The following is a 21,649-nucleotide window of genomic DNA, read 5'->3' as shown; positions in this document are numbered from 1 at the left end:
CGATTAGTGGTCACTGATTGATTTGTGCTTGGTGTAGCATGTTAATTAACTTGTAAGTATGCCTTGCTTGGTCAGTTACATTAACAGCTTGCTTTTCTTTTGTTGACCTGCTTTTTTTTTTTTTTTTTTTTTTTTTTTTTTTTTTTTTAGATGTTTTATCCTGGTTCACTTTGCTCTTGAGAGAGAGGAATTTGCCTGTGAAGACCAGGTGTAGCAGACCTACCTCTACCTACTAGACCTTCTCCTCAAGCATCCGTGGTCAGGGATGGTAAGAGAAGCGAAGAGGAGCCATCGTTTAAATTCCAGCACCCTCCCTAACTCAGCCTTTGACGTTATGATCATGAGGTTTCTGCCTGGTCTGTGGAAGGACAGCCGCTAATTTGCATGGTAAGCTTTGGCCTCTAAACTATAGGTTTAATGCTAGAAGAAATGCTAAAAGAAAATCAGAGCGCCTTTTAAAACCTACACTGTTTAGGATTCCTGAACAAAGTCCTCCGTGACAAGCCAGTTTCTGTGTTCTGCTCTCGTGATCTCATGCTGGGAAAGAAATCTCATACTATTGACTGATTGTATGTTGTCAGCACTGATGATGGTGTCTGACTAGTGTGCTGTTATGCAGTGGATAATCTGTACATGTTTTAAAGCTATAGTAACATAACTTTATCCAAAATGCACCTCTGCTTGGTTGGCAGCACATTGGAAGCAGTAATCATCATTGACGTTATGTTGATCAGTCATGTTGGCATGGCCATGTTATTTAGGAATGGAAGCATTTTGGTAATAGGGAGGCGTAACCGTCTGCATTTCACTGCTGCTGTTTTCCCCAATAAAGCTGACACTTACCATGCTTAATATACAATGAGGTATGCCTAATATTTTGACTTGCCAAAAGTGAACTGAATCATTGCTTTAACCACATAGTCTACAGTGTTCCCCAACAAAGGATTGCAAATACTGAGCACATCTCAGTTCTGACAGCTGAATTTAAACATTTTTTAATGTAAATAACTGTGTGTTAGTTTTCACACCGCCAGTTTTTCTCAGCAGAGAATGGCTCTGGCATTGTGCAGTATTTTAAGTATATTTAGTTTCTTGGTGCCCTCATGTGTTCATCTAACTGAACAGGTTTTCGAATAGGACAGAAAGTCGAACAGGGCCTTTCGGATCTAGCATTATAATGCAAGTTTTGAAGTGATATTATTTTATTTAAATGATCCTTCAGTTCAGACCCTTAATTGATAATTTTATAATTAATCAAGATTTTATATTTAGAGATTCTGATCATTTCGTCTTGTTTTGAGCATCAGGTGTTAAATCTGTCTTCTATTGGATTAATTACAGGTGGCTAAAAGATTGCATTGCGCAGTTTATTGGCACATTCCATCACTTCTATAATGTACTCCACAAGAGTAACACGCTTACAGCCTAAACACAGCGCAGCCGTCACAGAGCCGCTACAATGAAGTAATTACTCACACCTGAGGAGTAAAGGACACTTTTGGACACTTCCTGAGACATCCTCAATCCACCAGCTGAACTGGGAGTTCTCATCAGGTTGCCGCTGCCTTACGGTAGAAAATGCAGATTGCAAATTATTCAAGTAAACTATGTCTACTTACTATATCACAATATTTAAAGACGTTTTTCATCATACACTGTATTTATCACATGTAATCACAGATTAAATACATCAGTAGTAACAGATTCTTAAACACTACTATTCAGACACGCTCCTGTGATGAGTACAGTGATCTTTGTCACAATGTGCTGCACTTCATCTAATTAAGCCAGTCTAATCACACAGTTTGTAAGGAAGCGTGCAGTTGATCAGGGTTCTTTAAGCACTAACAGTATCCTCTATATGCTTAGAAAAGCATATTGTTTATCAAAATAACAAAATTAATCACAATACGATGAAATATCGTCATATTGCCCACCTCATCTATTTCATATAGATGAAATGTTCAACAGTTGTTATTCGTATCAAAATAAATCAACCCTTGAAGGCTGAATTAAAGGTAAACCAGTTGATGCCAGCTTATTTAATAAATCCACATTACAGACGTATTAAAAAGATCACATTCTTGAGAAATGTCTTAATAAAACAATGATCATGCTGGTTACAACCCCTTAAATCTAATCTGCTGCTGCTTCTGATATTAGTCCAAAGTGAGAAATGTGACGCATGCCATGCTTGCTGCAACTGTGTACTGTAAAACTTCTCTAAAACTAAAGCTTTAAAAAGCATTCCTATCTGCATTTACATCAGCCAGCCTTATGATTAAAACCAGTCACAGGTAAGGTAAATTACATTGTTTATCTGGCTACAATGGCACCTGTCAAGGGACAGGCTGTTCATATTAGGCATCAAGTGAACCGTTAGTTCTTAAAGGTGATGTGTTGGAAGCAGGAAATCATCTGAGTTGCTTTGATAACTGGGCCAGATTGAGACAATTAGCCGACTGTGTCAGAGCAATGTTGGTTTTTTTTTTATGTTTGTTTCATTTTTTTGGTATGCACTGGTCAGTACCTATCAGAAGTGATTCAAGGAAACTCAACCAGTAAAACGACGTTAGGGTGCCCAAGGCTCATTGATCCAATCCATGGAGGCCCGCCTTGAAACTTATAAGAAACCTGCTGCTAATGTCTTGGTTCCAGATACCACAGGACACCTTTAGAGGTGGAGTGTGGTGGCAAAGGGCCAAGGGGGGGTACACAATATTAGGGAGGTTTTTTAGTATTGTGGCTGGTTGGTGTGTATATAAAGGTTTGTTTTTACCCCTGAGACCACAGAAATATTAGTAATGTCTTATAGCTCATTGCCTGATTCTGTTTTCTTCTGACAGTGACTGCATACACATACAGCACTAAACAACAGTCTGGCCAAAATTGTAAACAATCCGAATTTGGGATGAAATTTAGAGCCTGTTTCCACCTGACATTAACATGCGTTTTGTGTCTGGATTGTATCTGGATCTACTTTGACTAGATTTTGTTTACGTCCTCAGCGTCTCCAGCATGACCAAATGAGATGCGATTTTACTTTTCCACGCAAAAAGCACTCCAACACATACATCATTTCAGTTTTACTTCCTGTAAAACAATAGATGGGTGGGACAATAGATGGTTCTCACATCGCCGTAACAGCTCTATCAGAAAATGCAAGGGAACAAATAAGCCTACACACACACACCTGAGCAAGAAAGAGAGTGGGGAAGTGCAGAGAGAAGCCAAGATCCACAGTAATTATTACTATTATTAATGCTTTTTTTAGTTTGCCTGATCATCAATCCGATCAGAGGAAACGCATTCCCATTACACTTGCATTAAACGTGGATGAGAGCCGTCTCTGACCATCTCCGAATGTGGTTTGAGTGATCCGATCGTAATCTGATCACAATGCGTCTTGGGGGTGTTCCGATCATCAAAAACACATGTTAATGACAGGTGTAAACAGGCCCTTAAATCATGGATGCTGTTAATTCCACCAGGAAGCCAGATAGCTAACTTTACTGCTAGAAAGCCTAGTACCTTATCACAACTGAGTAAGTGTGGTAACTTTCATTAATCAATTCAGTGGCGAGACAACACAATGGAGGACATTAAGCTAAAAACTAAAGCTAAAAAACATGTATCTTAACTGGCTACAAACTGAGATATCCTACCTCAGTTTGACTCCTTCTCTCTTTCTGAACATGTGAACAACTATCTCTCTCTCCATTGTGTGCTGAATAAAGATCGCCAGTGACACAGCTTTCAGATCTCTCTGGTAATTCTGTGGTTTGAAGTGCTTCACAGTCCTGAATATGCATTATTTTTGGTAGCATTTGAACGTCCTTTCCATAGTCACTACCTACTTTTTGTTTTTGGGAACATAACAGTGAAAACAACACATTTCCCTGTGCAGCAGATTCTCTTATCAAACAGATGAGAACTGGAGTTGTGTTGCTCAGGGACCCCAGTGAGAGATTTAGTCGGTCACTCTGACATCTACAGGCATTCTTCATTTGGATTGTGTCTTTGATAAAGGTGTGTTGCTTGACAGTAGCTTCGTAGTGCTTAACTTAACTGTGTATAGATCAGTGGCTAGGCCAGAAGTCAGGATTGCCTGAGCACCACAGGGATTCCGACAATCTTAAGAATAAAGATGCTACAAAGGGTTCTTTGAGTGACGCCACAGAAGAACCGCTTTTGTAACAGAGATGTGAGTCTGAAGAACCTTTAAACTGGTGAAGGATCTTAACTTCAATCCATCTACTTCTTTAAACCTTTAAAAGGTTCTTCACACACATCTCTTTTACAGAAATGCTTCTTTTTGGGAACAGAAATGTTTAGTTTATGGCATTGCTTAAAGAACCCTTTGCAACACTTTTATGCATAATAGTCATATAACATATTTTAGTATGCATGCTGGGTATTGATTGAGAGACCACTGACAAAAAAACATGAAGTAGCAAATGTGGAATGTTAAAAATCGTGAATTTTGATGCAGAGGGATGCAATGTTACAAAGCTAGTTTTAGATTGTAATACACCTTTAATGTCCCTTTAAAAACTTCTTAATAAATTCTTGTCTATTCTGGACGTCATATGTCCTTAAGTGTGTACAATATTTTTAGAAGATGGAGGCTGTGAAGACTGTGAAGAGGCTGAACTAAAACCAACACTGAAATCAAGCTGCTGAAGGTGCTGAAGGGGCATTCAAGTAAAGGATTTGATAGAAAATATCAAAAATACACAGAAATATATGGACAGAAGTATTGGGACACCTGCTCATCCACTGCGTCTTCCAAAATCAAGGGTAATGAAAAAAAAAGGAAATAAAGAGTTTATCCTGCTTTTGCTGGAATAACTGTCTACAGTTTAGGGAAAGCTTTCTATTTGATTTTGGAGCATTGCTGTGAGGCTTTCATTGCATTTCTGAGTGTTAGCAAGGTCAAGATGTTGGATGAGCACGACCCTAACTCATCCACAACTTCCCAACTCATCCCAAACATATTTGATGGAGCACAATCATTTTCAGAGAACACAGTTCCCCTTCTCCACAGCTCAGTGTTGGGGAGCTTTATACCCCTCTGGCATTAGGCATGGTGCCAATAGGTCCAAGATTTATCTGGTATTCTATTGGAAGTTATTTTTCTACAGGGACTAGATAAACTGTGTGTATGCATTTGCACATCTGTGTCCGCAATGGGTGCAAGTTAAAGTAGCTGAATGCATTAATTAGCGTAGTGTTGACAAATATTTGGACAGTTTTAATATGCAGTGGAGGATACAGTAGGAATATTTGAGGTATGTTGTGTAGCGTGTGTTTTAAGTGCAGTTCTGTCCTCTGCTGTATATGTGCGTGTGAGTAGACTTAGTTATTGTCTAAGTCTGCCCACAATACACAATTGCTGACAGTAGAAATTTGCGATTGTGCAGTCCGGTTGTATATCCATGTCTGAGCTCTGCTGCACGTATACACACCCACATATTTGCATGTTTTTGGGGCTAAGAGCCAAATAGTCTCCTGCCGCCATTCCCTGCGTCACTGGAAAACACACTAGTAATTTACATGATGATAAATCAACAATGCATTTTGCATAGATTCCCTAGCTGAGCATTTACAGTAAACATAAAACAGAAATACAAATGAACAAACCAAAAATAACTACAATAAAGAAAACCAGAATTAGGAGATAAAAGCTAAACATTTGAAAATATTTTACAATAAAATTGAAACTTAGTTTAAAATTAAAAACCACCAAACAAAATGATAAAAAAAAGTATTTTAAAACAAAAAGTATTACTAAAAACAATTATTAAAACAATAATAATAATAAGTATCATATAATATAAATATATAATATTAAAGTAAATGAAATTTAAATAAGAATGCATTAAGAATATAATAACTAAAAGTAAAATGATTCAAATCAAGTAGTAGTTTTATTCCTGCAAAAAATCACGTTGACGTTTTTTAGGGTATTTAAAATAAGTCTCCACCTCTCTTCCCCTCTTCAGATCAGGTGTTCTCCAGGCTTGCTGACACCAGGGGTGATCACAGTGTGCTTTCAGCACTTTGCTAAAGCACTGATGCAGTTCTTCATTGTTAAGAAAGGATGCAAGATGGACCTTTTCAGTTTGTGTGTGTGTGTGTGTGTGTGTGTGTTGACTTCAACAGCAGAAAGGTGCTTGCAGCCTGTGCAGTCAGCCATGACTGTGCTATGCATCACTTGATCCCCTGGAATGTGTACGGTAATGTGCACAGGAGCACAGAAGGCTTCCATTGGGAGAGAAAGGGGGAAAAGGGTTAGAGCTAGGGAATTTGCTGCCACACATTCACACATATGCACACTCAGATAGCAATAAATAAGTTATTAAGAAACACATGTATTTTTAATTCTTGGAGGGCAACATATATCTAACAAAAACTCCAAATTAAATCGATTTGTATTACAAGCTAATCAAAGCGCAGATTAGATCAATAGTAATTAGAAGTGCTCTCAGACTTCTGATACTCACATTAAGGCTGATCCATACTAAATAAATGTTTCAGGGTTCATGAGTAAGCTTAATGTACAGAGGCCGTGATGTGCACATGTCTAAAATCTTAACCGTAGAAAATACGGTTGCTATAAGAGTGGGACAATATGCAAACTATACTTGGCCAAACAAGAACTTGCACAGAATCAAACAGGGAAGCTCAAATATCAGTTTATAGAAGAGATGTGTCGTAATGGACATTTATACAACCTGTCGAGTAGCAGTTCTTTGAGACAGATAAAAAAAAGTCTTTCCTCTTTGTTTTCTCTGTAAAACATGTTATGGACATCCTTTCTAATGAATGAATGAATGCTTCTTTACGTTGCACCATTTGCTGACACAGATGTGCCAGTGCACACACACACACACACACACACACACACACACACACACACACACACAGCTTGTCTAGTTCCTGTAGTGAAATACTGCCAATAGAATGGGACTCTCTGGAGCAGATCAACTTGAAACTTTTGGCACCATGCCTAACACTAAGTGTGGGCTAGAGGGGTATAAAGCCCCCCAGTGGAACTGTGTTCTCTGGAATGATGGTACTCCATCCAGTCCTTTTGGGATGTGTTAAGGAGCTGTTCTTGTTGATGAATGCAATCAAATCCTCATCAAATTGAACATGTGAACTGATGTGGGAACTCCAGTTGCTGATATTAGATTTTTAAAAAGTATGAAGTAGGACTGCATTGTTTTAGTATTACAGGAAAATTCATTACTGATCTGCATTATTCTTCCAAAGGGTTACACATACTGCACAATATTATTATATATTATTATAATAAAATGCTGATATTTTAGTGCAGTCAGTCAGTTTAAATGTACTAAATCTAAACCTCTGTCTAATGCCAGTTTGGTTTTTTTATGTTGATTAAAATTAGAGCACTGGGCTGTTGATGACAGGGTTGTGGGTTCGATACCCGGGCCTAGACAAGCTGCCACTGTTGGGCCCTTGAGGAAAGCCCTTAACCCTATCTGCTCCCTTGGCCCAGAACTCCGTTCGTGTGTGCTCACTGTCACTGTGTGTGTTTGCTCACTAGTGTGCATGTGTATGTTCACTGCACGGATGGGTTAAAGGTGGAGGCCAAATTCCAAAAGCCATATCATTGGAGGTCATAGTCTTGAGTCACAGCAATCAACCCTTCTGTTGTTTAATTTAGAAAAAGCCTATCTGCCCTTTTTCCATGTATCATTTTATTGTATTTATTTATTTATTTTAAATCTGGACTAACTCAACACAAGTAATAACATCACACTACTGCTTAACATTGTACACAGCGTATGTCTGTATAGCTCCATTTGGCCTACCTTCCTAAAAGAAGCTGTTACAAGCAGATATTGATAGAGGTTCTCCATTTAGACTTAATACAGACTAGAAAGGTATAATAAATACACCCATCTAAAATTACCCTGACTTTTTAACGCTGTCCTAAAAACACTGAGCGCTTCCTCTTTTGCATATGCCTTCCAATATTTTGTGAGTGCATTTGCATTCATATGCCTGGAACGTCCTAACTGTTACTGGCCATGTTTTGCATGACTTGTTTATATCAGTGCAAAAAGTCTTCGTTCACTGAACTGAACATTAGTTAATGCTCTCGGATCATAAGTGTGTCTCGGATGCTCTCGGGTCATAAGTGTGTCTCGGATCATGAGGGGTGTTGTGTATTGTGTAGAAAGTGACATAATTTTGCAGGTAAGATTTTACTCTTAGTAGAAATTTGTATTTGGTGGGTGTGAGTTTGCCAGAGATGCAGGATTAAGCTGCACAGGCTTTTTTTTTATTCAGACGTTAGTATCACACAAACCCAGTTACGTCCAGTACCCACAGCATATTCACCAAATCTGCCTGCTGAGACCAGTGATGGTGCGGCCACATGTGGGGTACAAACTCTGTAATTATTTGTAATACCCCAGGTAGTATTACCCCCAGGTAGTATTGTTGTATAATTAATTTGACTTGAGGGCTTTTGTTGTCAAGCAGCATGCAATCTCGACTCTTGGCCACATTATTGATCTGATTATTTCACACAATTGTCTTTAAATAAATTATTCTATCATTCTCAATTTTTTTGATAAATTGTTATTCTTCAGAAATATATATATGTTCTTGAATTGTCTTAACATTAAAGTAGTCTCACATTTGTATTTGACTGTAAGAGTTCAGTAGGTAAGCCTCTATAATAATCAGAACAAATTACTTGAATAAAAGTGGAGATTGTTGCTAAAGTACTGTTCTTTCTGCGTAAGGAAAATAGCAGCTTTTCCGTCTCACACTGCTGTTGTCATATTTTCCACAGTTTCCTCCACAGTCATTTCTGTTTCATGCATACTGAATTTTTTATATGCTATTTTGCATGGATTTTTACTTGGATGTTGGAAATTTGCCTTGTGTTGTTGTAAAATGCAGCATAAAAGCCTACAATACAAATGGGCTACATAAGAAAAGAGAGACAGGAGTATGAAATGTTTATAATATTGGTGTTATATAAAGGATTGTCTCTCTCCTGTAATGATGGTCTGTGATCTAAATACTAGACTGAGGGAAACTCTTGACACTCTTGCACCACCTGAAGGGAAGAAAAACTTTACTTCTAGGAATCCGTGGATAACTGAAGAAATATGCAATCTGAGCCCTTCTGATAATACTGAAGTTAATTAACTCTAACTTGGCTCTAACAACTATTGAGATTCTTCTTAGGGTCTCAATGAGTCATCATTACCAATCATTTCCATTTTTGGACATTTTACTCACTGGCTGCCAATCATAATTCTTAATCTGGACTTGGACAACTTGTGTTAGCATACACCAGAGTCTCAGCATGAACAGATGAAAGTAAAAATGACTGAAAGTGAAAGTTGTTTTTTATGGTTTTTATACCTGACAACATCCAAACGTTGGGCTTCTACAAATTCAGTAAGTTAAGATGTGTAGAGTATTTGAGCGTACAGTAGGCTGTGCAAAATGTCAATTGTGCAGAAGTTTTAAAAAATGTAACTGTAAATTAACTTTAACAAGAAGCCCTACCTGTTCTTCATCTGTTGCATTTTCATGTAATGTTTATCTGTATTATCCCTGAAAATTAAAACATATAATTGTGTTTGTTATAATAATTATAATAATAATAATAATACAAGCACTTTATACTGTACATAGCATTCATTTAATTTGTTGCATATACCGTGCTATTCAAAAGCTGGCACCTTGATGAAAATGTTTATTACTGTGAATAGTTAAGTAAAAAGGGAGGACTGACCTGACCTACAGACATAAAGTTAACTATGAAACATTTATTTCAGCAGTTTAAGCAAGATTAGTTTGTTATTTTTGTTTTGTATAATTTTACAGTGGGGAAAAAAAGGAAAGGTACACCATGCATAAGTTTGATTTAAGCGATCAGCTAAATTTGACTAAAGGCTCAGACTTTAATTAGCTTGTTAGGGCTATGGCCTGTTCACAATCATGGTTATAAAAGGTCAGTTCATGTAAATAATAGTCTAACTCATACCTTTTTAAAATGACCTTTTCTTTTTACATTACCTTAATGCACACTAGGCAGAAATTTAGATGTGCAGCAGTAGCTGAAGAAATGTGATTATTATAATTTGTGGATAGACCTCAGCAGAGCAGTGCATGCTAGGAGGCCTCACAAGAACTAGAACCCTTTTAAAAGAAAGAATGAGCATAAATTTTCCCTTTGCATTGGAACTTTTTCTTTTTTTGGTATATTGAAATCGTAAACGATGAAGAGTTCTTGCTTAAAATAATAAAGAAATGTTTCATCTTTAACTTATAAGAGGTATTATATAATTTGGGTTGTCATTTACACACTACTTTAAAGCTTCACAAAGTGTTTATAGAAGAAATGTCATTAAAATACCAATAAATGTTGAAAAAGGTAACATCTGTTTCATTAAAAGCCAAACCAAACAGATGGGTCATTTCCTTCCTTTTAAATGTACAAATGTCTGCAGGTTGATATGACCTGCAGAAATGTTCAAATGTGTGCTTGAGAACAACTTACCTTCATGTATGAGAAATGTACAAGCCAGTATTCAATTTCCAGTTTCTGTGGTTGAACAGCTAATGGATAATTTTTTTTCAAGCTACCAGATACTGACGTCATTCACAAATGATTGCTACTGTGTAGCTCCTCCATTTGTGCAGCTGTTTTGCTGCTGCAATACAATGTTATTTGCCTGCACATTTGCCTCATCAGTACCGTTATTATCAATTAAGCAAATCAACCTGTATTTTTAAACAAAGCATTGTTTGTATCTCTGCACAAAAGCAGGCTGTTTTTGACTGCTGTGACTTGGAAACCCCGTTTGGTGCTCTGAACAGTATCCATGGCTGAAGTGATTTGTTCGTACTTGGTATAAGGTGGTTTGTTTTAAGGGCAACATGATGTAGGTGTATTAACATGTACAGTTCTGTATTTGCAGTAAGAACCAAACGGGAATGGGCTGGGAGATAGCAGGCACTCTACAATAGCAGGCAGTGGCATTTTCCAATCTTGAGAAATATTTTTTATGTCAGAGAACTATAATTAATGTCTGGGAGTGGCTTGCAAATACTCGCACGGGCACGAAGCCCAATCATTTGCTTGTTTGAATGCTCTATATTCAGTGTTTGGAAGTCTGGAAGTGTATGTGTGTGGTGTGTATACACATTCCTGCCGATTCTGTCCATTTGTCTCTGTCTAAATATTACAATTTGTGCCTTTGTGGAGCTGGTCACACTTTTTCACACTTGTCTGCTTTGTTACTCCTTCAAACTTTATTTAGCAAGAGATTGTTAGTAGCCTTATTTTACAATAGTATCTTACGGCTGCATTTCTGTAGCAGTTTTTAAAACATGGTTTGCTACTTCTGACTAATTTACCGTCCCATTCATCTGATTATTATTTTTTTTAGCCTCAGAGTGTGAGCGGAGTTGAAATGAGGAAACGGCAGCAGGCACACATTGAAGGACCCCCGCAGGCCCCTGGACATCCAAGGCCGAACACCTGCTGTCTCTGCTGGTGCGGTTGCTGCAAATGCCTCTGGTAGGTCACAGCCTTCTGCGTGTGTTTGGGGGGTAAAAGCAGTAAATTGCTGATAGGTTTCAGTGTTACAGGTGTAATCTGCACAAACACTGTGAGAGTATACTTATAAGATGCTGATTTTAGAAACAGTACATACAGTGCACTATATGTCCAAATGTGTGTGGACACCCATTTTCATGAATGCATTCAGCTACTTTAAGTTGCACCCATTGCTGACACAGATGTGCAAATGCACATACGCAGTTTGTTTACATTTACATTTACATTTATGGCATTTAGCAGACGCTCTTATCCAGAGCAACTTACAAAGTGCTTTGCTATTTACCCAAGAAAAGCCTTAGCTAGTTAGAATAGACCAATAATTCAAAGGATACCTCTAAGATTAGACATTACTAACACAAGACAATAAGGTGACCATAGTACTCTAATCGTCCAAGTACTCTCGGAAGAGGTGGGTCTTCAGTCTGCATTTGAAGACAGCAAGCGACTCGGCCGTTCGGACACCCAGGGGAAGCTCGTTCCACCACTTTGGTGCCAGGACAGAAAAGAGCCTGGACACTTGTCTTCCACGGATTTTTAGGGATGGCGGGTCTAGCCGAGCCGTACTTGAAGCTCGAAGGGCTCTAGGTGCGGATCGGCGGATTGCCCAGCCCCTGTAGTGAAGTACTGTCAACAGAATAGGACTCTCTGGAGCAGATAAACATGAACCTATTAAGCACCATGCCTAATGGTAAGCGTAGGCTAGAGGGGTATAAAGCCCCCCAGCATTGAGCTGTGGAGCAGTGGAACTCGGAAATGTTCTCGAGAATGATGATGTGCTCCATCCAGTACTTTTGGGATAAGTTGGGGAGTTGGGGAGGAAGTGGGGTGGTAATCATCCAACAGCCTGTCCTCACTAACACTCTTGTCGCTGAATGCAATTACATTCTCACAGCAGTGCTCCAAAATCTAGAGACCGAGGCAAAAGTAGGATAAAGTCTTTTTACTACCCTTGATTTCAGTAGAAACAATAAAATTAGCAGGTGTCCCAATACTTTTGTCTATATAGTGTAAGTTCATGGTTTGTTGACTTTTTTATCAATAATTTATAAATAGTTCTGACCAGAGGAGGATGGGTCCCCCTTGTGAGTCTTGGTTCCTCCCAAGGTTTCTTCCTCCAGCTCTGAGGGAGTTTTTCCTTGCCATTGTCGTTGTTGGCTGCTCACTGGGGGTCTTAGGTTTTCAAGTCTTCTTATGTTGTTGATTTCTTGTCTTTTTACTAATTACTGATTGTGTAAAGCTGCTTTGTGACAACACCAGTTGTAAAAAGCGCTATACAAATACACACATTTGTTTTGATTTGATTTGATGTTTGCTTCTCAGAGTTTTTTTTGCTTAAAAAGCCTAAAATTAGGCTAAAATTATATTTATAAATAAAAAATATATATTTTCTTTATTAAAAGGTAAATAAAAGGCCTAAACATCAGATTTAAAAAAAAAAAGGATTTGTGTAAATTAAACTTGTTTAGAACAGTCCGCCCACCATAATGACCCAGTCAACAGTGGTCCTGTGCTACAAAGCTGACCACTGCTGAGTGGAGGATGACAGAGCAGATAAATCTGAAAGACTGTTAATTTCAGATTTCTTGAAAAGGCATTGAATTGGATTATAAAAGTTGTGCAGTCACACTGTGTCTGATTCCTCTCTTGTTTACCATACCCTTATTAACAGTCAGTGCTCAGTGCTCCTACTCTGAGAAGCTAGAAGCTTTATGAATACTGGCCCCTAACATGGAATCATTTCCAGAAAGGTTGAAAGTGAACACCCAGTGAACGTGATGAAGATAAAGCCGGTTACACACCAGCTTAAAATGCCAGTGTTTTTAACTGCTCTTGTAGTACTGAGACAAAAATCTGAAATCTGAACAGCAAAATCTTGGACCTTAAAATATTTCTTACATTAGTGATCTGAGTGCCTGCATTGCTCATAGTAGGACCTTTAAAATCAGATGAGAATTATTTTTTTTTACAGAAACATCCTGCCGATAGAAACATGTAAACTGAACAGCTGTCTTGGTATCACCATGTGGTAAATATGTAATACTTTTTAAAGTTTAAAGTAAAAATTTCAGATCTCCTCTGTTCTATCATTGAAATGATTGTGAGAGTGGGACTTTTGCTACTGTGTTTATGTGTTAAACCTTTATTTGGTATAAAACTGATATAAAGGTCTAATTTGCATTGTTCCCAACAGCAGCACATTTTATATTTTTGCCAAACACAAGAACTTCTGTATCTTGTGTGTCTCATAAATGTGGTAAAGCAAACAGTACAGAGCCAAGTACAAATCCGTACAGAATCCTATTTACACCTTGTAAAACCTGGGATTGTGCCACATGCAGCAACACCCTGGATTCAGTCCAAGCGAGAGAAAAAAATTATCACCCTAATTTCATGGCCAGTAGCTTTGCACTCCACCTGTCCACCTAGATTAAGACTTACTCCATGAGCTGTAGGCATCATTTTCCATGGCTGTAGAGCTGTAGATAACCGCAGTTCATGCAGAAGCTGAACAGCTAAACAATCATTTGCTCTTCCAAAGAGTTCTCACCAATGAATTGACTTTTTATTTACTTGACATTCTGTCCCAAATGTAAGTGGCTATATCATTATCTGCACTTTAATCAAAGGGAGATCACAGAAAGCACACTGGAGCTGTGGAGCTTGTGGGGCGCTATTAATAACACTCTTATGAACACAGAGAAGGAGGGACAAACCTGTGTTTGTAAAGTAGGATTTCTGCAATCTCTGCCCATTATTCTCTGTACTTATCTGCTCTGTTAGCCGCTATTTCTGTCCACACATCACATGCAAAACAGCTGTGTGGAACAGTTTATATATTTAGAGTCTTCTAAGCATGTGTAGACCCTGTGGCTAGCAAGCTCAATTATACTCGCACAATAGAGACTTTGAGTATTGGAAGGGATGTTCACTCGTATATGTGCCGAGAATAGAATCACGACTTGGAAAAGTCATGAATGGCTTTGGGAATGATCAGACCCGTTTTTAGGGAGTTTATCTGTTGGGTTTGGTTTGTGTTTTTTGTGGGGGTTTTGTTTTAAGATAAAATAAGAGTTTGAATGTAATGATTTACATCTCACATTCAATTTATTCCATGATTACCTCAGAACCAGAAGCTCTCCAGTATTAGTCTAAGCTGCTGAAAGACGCAGCATTGCTCCTGCTGCTCTTCCGGCCATTAGCAACATTTCCAGAGTTCCTGTAGTGCTGTTTGTTGTAATGATTCAGACCTTGAACTCTGGTCACCTTCTTGTTAGATGAATAGAGTGGTCTGAACCTTTGTGGAGCCAGTTGTTCACCTTTATCTTGAGAGGAAGGAGGGCAGCAACAAGCTTAAGTGCACAACAGAAAATAAACAAAATGAAAATGATCAGTAGAAGAAATAAAATCTTCTTCATTAAATCTTATTATAAAATTCTTATTCCTATGCTTCCTTCTGTTGTGAAACATATTAGGCTGCATGTTTAATAATATTATTAATATAATAAAATATGTTGATCTTTCTTTAAAATATACCGCTGACAATGAATTTGCATCTTCATCCGTAGTAGTTTTTAGTGAATATCACTGCAGAAGATATTTTTGCCAAACCTTGAATAAGGCATTATTTAAGGATTATTACTGGATTAATAGCAAACTTTAAGGATTTTCTGTAAATTATCAGAGTTGATGTGGTGAACCAGGGTTTATCTTCTTCATCTTTTTATTATTATTTGGTGGGGTGTGATATAGGGCTGCACAATATTAGAACTGATTTTGCGACATTTTGTTATTCTGCTATACGTATTTCAATATTAATAATTACAGGCATTTTCACCATTTCACAAGAAGTCAGTGATTCAACATGTTGTGATATTAAAAATCTCTCCTCTGTGTTTCGAAGATTGGAGTAAAATAAATAACACTGGTCAGATATAATCTGTCTCTGGTAGATATGTCATGTATCAAGTAAGTTTTACCATAATGTGTATTATTTAATTAGCCTTATGTGACACTGCAAATCCTGCAGTGGACTATTGTGCATGTGCACGTTGCGATGACAACGCTGTATCCTGAACTTTTCTCTGTGCCTAATCGTAAGTCCATTGGTCATTTCTGCTTGAATTGCGTGAAACGTGTTGTACTTGGAGTTATTCCTCATCTCACATTATATTTGCTCACTGGGATATGATCGTTCAACTGCTGTTCTCCTCATAACTCACTGCTCGTGCTCTGGCTCCCCTCCCCATTCTCTGTTCCGCTCTAGGAATGAAGAGAGGAGGGAGCGTCCAGAGCGGCAGACATGTACAAAAATGGACAGCATAGAAGTGACAGAAGAACAGTGAGTAATCAGTGGCTTCACTGTTTCATTTTTCCACTTTCCACTTCTTTTCCAGCTCTCCTACAGATGCTCTTGTTGATTTAGGAAGTTTTAAGTTGATCAGCTGTTGGCAGCTGTTTTAGAGATGGGCAACATGACAATATTGTATTGTTATCATGATATATATTCTGGATATTGTCAGTACGTCTAGAACACTGACCAGCTACTGTTTCTTTACTTATTATTGATAAGTGTTGAGTATTGAGTTGATAAGATACCTACTTTGTAACTTAAATAAGATAAAAACAGGCTATAGAACAATCATATCTGGACCTGGATCACACTGTAAAACAATAAAAATAGTTGATGCATAATTATCCAAAGCACAGAGAGTTTCCCAAATCATATTAAAGCCCCTTCAATTATTGAAGCCTTATTGCTCTTGTTCTCTTTTTGCTTCTTTTATGGGCTGAAGGCATCCCACACTGGATGAACTTGTAGCCTGGGCACGAAGCTTTGAGCTAATGATGCGTTCCTCAGAAGGCAGGGACATTTTCAGGGAGTTCTTGCGGTCCGAGTACAGTGAGGAGAACCTGATGTTCTGGATAGCCTGTGAGGATCTAAAGAAGGAGACCAACCCATCAGCTATAGATGAGAAAGCTAGGATCATTTATGAGGATTATGTCTCTATCCTGTCACCAAAAGAGGTAAGGCATTACACGTTGGTTCAGCCTTGTATGCGTTTAACTCTGTCATTGTTTTGATATGAGCATGATATAATATGATGGGCATATCTGTTAAGGAAGAGGGGATCAAAGGTAGGGGGAACATTTCATTCCAGCAGTCATAACAGTACAAAATACATAAAATGCACTGGATTACTTGGATTCGTGACTTGGATTCCCCAAACGGCACCAGACTGTAAGACAAAATATCCTTTGTGTTGTTCTGAAGTCACTGGTCCTCTACTGAAAAACAACTGGCATGTGAATTTAATCCAGCTTGAAAAGTAAACCACACCCCTACCCCTACGTTATCGCTGTGCAGGGTTTTCAGCAAGAAAATCATTACAGTAGGGCTGCAACAGCTTTATAGTAGGAGTGTAAACGAACAAACAGTATGTCAAAATAAAAGTCACTAATACAGATGTCAAAATAGTTTATAATAACAGTGTCAAAATAAGTTTCTTATACCAACGAACAAACAGAGCATTTCAAAATTAAAGTCACTAATGCAAACAAACATACAGATTGTGTAAAAATAAGTCACTAATACAATTGGACAAACAGGCTGTGTCAAAATAAGTTACTTATACGAACAGAGTGTGTCGAAATAAAAGTGACTAATACAAATGGAAGTGTGTTAAAATTATGAGAAATCTGTTTTAAGGGGAAACTGGTGTACTGTTATGTTTTATTGCTGATACTATACTATATACTTTGCATACCCTTGTTTTTTAAAAGGAAAAAGATAAAGATAAAGAGTTTTTATCTTTTATTAATCATCCAGGACCTGATATGGAGAGGGCAGAAATGTGTACCGGCAGTTTGTGAGAAGTGAGAAGAGTAAAATGTAGAAGAGCTGGCCCACCTCGAGCACTGATTTTAAGAATTTTAATACACTTCTTTGCAAATCTACCCAGCAGTCTATGTCTAATAATAAACCCTCTGTGGTCATGCTAGTGCTAATAACACAAATGGTCACTGTGTAATTACCTACAAATGGCATGGTTTAATATATTGTTATAACTGTCAGTCAAAAAGCTCATCATATATGATATCATAAGTAAGCTATCATAAGTAAGCAGTGTTAGTTTCCAAATGGGCCAAGAATGGCTAAAACTGCCAAATACTGCCTGTTTTGAATTAGTATTTAACATTGAAGTTATTAAGGGTGTTTTCACCATAGCGATTTCTGAATGAGGCACAGTACAGTAGCCAATTACAACATAGGACATATCAGTAATGGAACCGTAGTCACAGAAAGAGCCTGTTAAATTCTGAGGCAAAAAAATAATACATAAAATAATGGGTTCTTGAAGCGTGAAAAACAATCAGCAAAACAGTTTGATGGACGAATGCCAGGTGCTCATGCTGTTTTTTTGTGCTTAAATGTTGCCTCTTGCAGGTCAGTTTGGATTCCCGGGTGAGGGAGGGTATCAACCAGAGCCTGGCAGAGCCTAGCAATCTAATGTATGAGGAAGCGCAGCTGCAGATCTACACCCTCATGCACAGAGACTCCTTCCCCCGATTCCTCAACTCATCAGTTTACAGGGACCTCCTGGAAAGAAAGAGAGCCTGCTTAGACACCTAAAGGTTCCAGCCAAAAATAACTTGAGACAAAAAGCCCACTAAGGTGCCACTATTGAAAGGTGTGATGTTTCCTTTTCATAGAGCGAGTAGTTAAGCAATTCTGATCGTCCAGTAGTGACCCTGAAGTCCACTTCCTGTTTAAGTGCCAATATAAGCTGCTCAGGCAACTGTGACGAAGAGAATCGTGTAAGGAAAGCCGCCAGAGCCCTACTTTCCTGACCTTTACTTCTGTCTTTCTCATTCATCTCCTTCTGTCTCTGCTTTCTGTCTTTGTCTCCCTCTCTCTCTTGTGTTCAGTCTCTCTCTCTCTCGCGCTCTGTCTTTCGCTGCCTGTCCTTCTCTCGCTCTTTTTCGCCTCATGTTTTGAGGGCGTCTGAATAACGATGATCCTTTTATGATTGGATAAGAGAGTTTGCCGTTGTGCGAGATAACATCTGACTTTGCATGATACAAGGTTATGGAATTTACTCAAGCTTGTCATTTACACACTGGCAGGACTACAATGGCTTTTGAATAAGAAATGTTTTTTTTATGCTGTCGTAGGGAGAGAGCCTTTAAAGCTCTTGTAAGCTAAGGGAAATTTAGTTTTGACAATTGTTTTCTTTTCTCTTCGGAAGTATTAAGCCGTCATCCGTCCAATCTCTCGTCCGTCTCAACAACTCTTTCCCTGGGAAACGTAAGGGCTAGTGTTGTGGTTGGGCAGCTAAACGAATCACGAACATTACTTTCCTCTGCAAAAATCACAATGCCTCGATATTGAATAAGGGCACCGAAGCTGCTGACGCTGACCAACAACCACAGTCCTCCCAGGCCCTCCCAGTCCACACTCCTCACTGAGAGAAGCACAGGTACTGTATGTCATTGGTTGTAAGCATTGCTGGATTAAGAGTTTTGCTTGAAAATAAATCAACAACATCTCAGAGGTACTTGAGAGAATTAGAACTGTCATTTACATTGAAATGCCTTTTTTTTTTTTAAAAAAAAGAAGTCTTAAACAAAGGTTGTGAACACTGCCTTGTTTTTAAAGGCGGCACTGTATTTGAAATAACGACTTATAACGTCTTTTTTCAGGCACTGCACAATGACACATTTTCCCAGAGGTGATGTGAAGAAAAACACACTTCTGGTTTTGGTATAAAGGTTTTTTCTCTGAACTGATAGCCTTTGTGTTGTTGGTTAGCTGATGGTGTATGTAGGTTTCATGGTTAGACATGTCAGTATGAAGCTCCTGAAGCGTTTTTTTTTTAGCTTAGGATTTCCTAATGAAAGGAAACAAAGCAGGCTGTTGTCTGTTTTGTGAGAATGGTGTTTCTAAAGAGGCCGCCAGGAGCAGTGCAGTTTGCATCCCGCTAGCATGCGTTTAAGCGTTTGTGTGTCGAACACATCACAATATACAATCTGAATAAGAAGAACCACTATTTAAAAAACAAAAAACACTACGTTCAGGCTTGTGTCCCTGAAAATGGAAGCATTTTCAGCTCAATTTACTTCGATTCAAACGTGAATCTTTTGCTGTTGACGTGATGACAAGTTGTTTGCTGTTACAGCGGCCAGTGCATGATAAACCCGTATGTAAATGACTGCTCGGTATAACCACATTCTTGTCTCTTCGTTCAATAACTCTGGATTGAATGACATTGATTGATTGATTGATTTGTCATTGTCTGATCACCATTTAGCAAGAATTTCAAGATTTCACTTTCCTTGAAAGGTTTTGCTAAAGAATGAGCCTATTTTCAGAGGTGGTCAAGTTCTTTCACTGTTGGATTTTCTTTTTTGGTGCTTGGAAAACTGCTTAAAGTGCCATTTTATAAATGTACGATACTACAAAGAAGACCTTTGTCACTCCACTGGCATTGCACAGATGCCAAGATTTTTTAAATCACTGATTAAGCAGAAGTAGATTTACACATCAGCATCAGCCAGTGTAAAGATAGAAGTATATTACCCTAGGGTCCTTTATACATCTTACTGAATAACAACCTGCATGTGTTTCCTGGATATGAAAGCATTTAGAAGAGGCTCTGTTTTCCATTCCATTCTCTACAATAAGGGAAATGTACACATTTACACTAAATCTTACTAATTTAAATCTCGTATTACTTTCTAAAATATCCACAGCTGAAGCCGAAGGGGGCATATAGTCACGTTGTATCGATCAGCAGCGATGTCAACCCTTTGAATGACCTTCAGTTAGCACAAATGCCTTGTATGGGCTTTGGCTTTCTAGGTAACAGTGAAAGTAGTAGGTCAGCGATGAGTATTTCAATCAGAAATGATCCAAACCCATTTTCAGTGTGCCATTGTAACCTCCTCTCCTCTTCAATTAAGAATGCCAGGTTTAGTGCCATCGGCCTGTGTTTAAAACATGCAGGCCTAAGTTTAGTTTAAAGTATTTTATGTCCCTGGCTATATTAAGCCTGATTGAAGTGAAATGACGTTCACCCTTCCTGATACTGTGTTTCACCTGGAAATACATGCATTGTGATTTCTGATTCATTCGTGTTGACTTTAAACATCTCTTCGACCAGTAGTTTTATTGTTGTTTTCTTTTCTGAATGGTGGAAAGTGGGGTCGTGGTGCAGTTGAACTACGTTTACATTCATGCGTTGAGCCAAGCAATTTCAACTGAATACTGAATAGCATGATGAACCTGCCGGACACAAACTTAAAGATGTTTTGATTCATATTTGGAACGTGAAAAGGGGTCCACCGCAGATATTTGCTATATTTGTGTTTTTGTGTTCAAGCCAAATACATCTGACTCATTAATCCATGACATCTTTTTTTTTAAGTTGTCTTTCTTCACTGCAGGTCAGTGGTTTATCTATTGAGGTTTCTCTGGTCCAGCCTGGTACCATAATGGACAAAACTAACCTGTACACTAAGTACAGTTTCTCCTTCTTTTACAGACGTAAAGACCTTGGCCAACTCAAAGACATGGTAGAGTCATGGTAACAGTATGTAACATTAGGACCTTTGACCTACAAAGGTCAGCCATTGTCTTGTGATGTCATGGATTAATTCACCTGTTTGATTTCTATGTCTTGATGGTGATTTTGTCCTGCCACGAGAGCTGAAGAGTTTTAGCTTGAAGCTATTGCCAGCTATTGACTGAAAGTTACACAGCATGGTACTACTTTAAGTTTATTACTTTTTTACTCTTACTCTTGGTTTTGTTTCTTTAAGGCTTCTTGTTTAAGATACAAAATGACAAACTGACGTCTCAGATAGTCTATGATCTGAAAAACGTCCTTACAGACATGCCTCTGAAGAATTTCATCGGTTTTCCTCTACCTCTCATGTTTCTTTTTGTTTCGCCTCTAGTTGTCAATGTTAAATTTATTTTGATCTACTTGAAGCCTAACACTGTAAATGAGATGTGCACAGGTA

At 38.3% G+C, this 21,649-nt stretch overlaps 1 protein-coding gene across 1 annotated transcript in view; it reads left to right on the top strand.

Annotated features, from left to right (window-relative positions):
* Positions 1-19,255, top strand: part of rgs17 (regulator of G protein signaling 17) — a 21,445-nt gene extending 2,190 nt beyond the window's left edge. Inside the window, exons 2-6 of the mRNA XM_072677060.1 lie at positions 151-387; positions 11,454-11,584; positions 15,891-15,965; positions 16,420-16,651; positions 18,072-19,255. Coding sequence (XP_072533161.1) covers positions 385-387; positions 11,454-11,584; positions 15,891-15,965; positions 16,420-16,651; positions 18,072-18,257 — 627 coding nt within the window. The 5' untranslated portion in view covers positions 151-384 and the 3' untranslated portion in view covers positions 18,258-19,255. The remainder of the gene's footprint in view (positions 1-150; positions 388-11,453; positions 11,585-15,890; positions 15,966-16,419; positions 16,652-18,071) is intronic.
* Positions 19,256-21,649: the final 2,394 nt, after the last annotated feature.

This window comes from Salminus brasiliensis, chromosome 4 (genome assembly GCF_030463535.1).
Source record: "Salminus brasiliensis chromosome 4, fSalBra1.hap2, whole genome shotgun sequence".
Classification (NCBI taxonomy): Eukaryota; Metazoa; Chordata; class Actinopteri; order Characiformes; family Bryconidae; genus Salminus; species Salminus brasiliensis.
The sequence above is the reverse complement of the archived record's forward strand: the minus strand, read 5'-3'. Positions and strand labels throughout refer to the sequence as shown.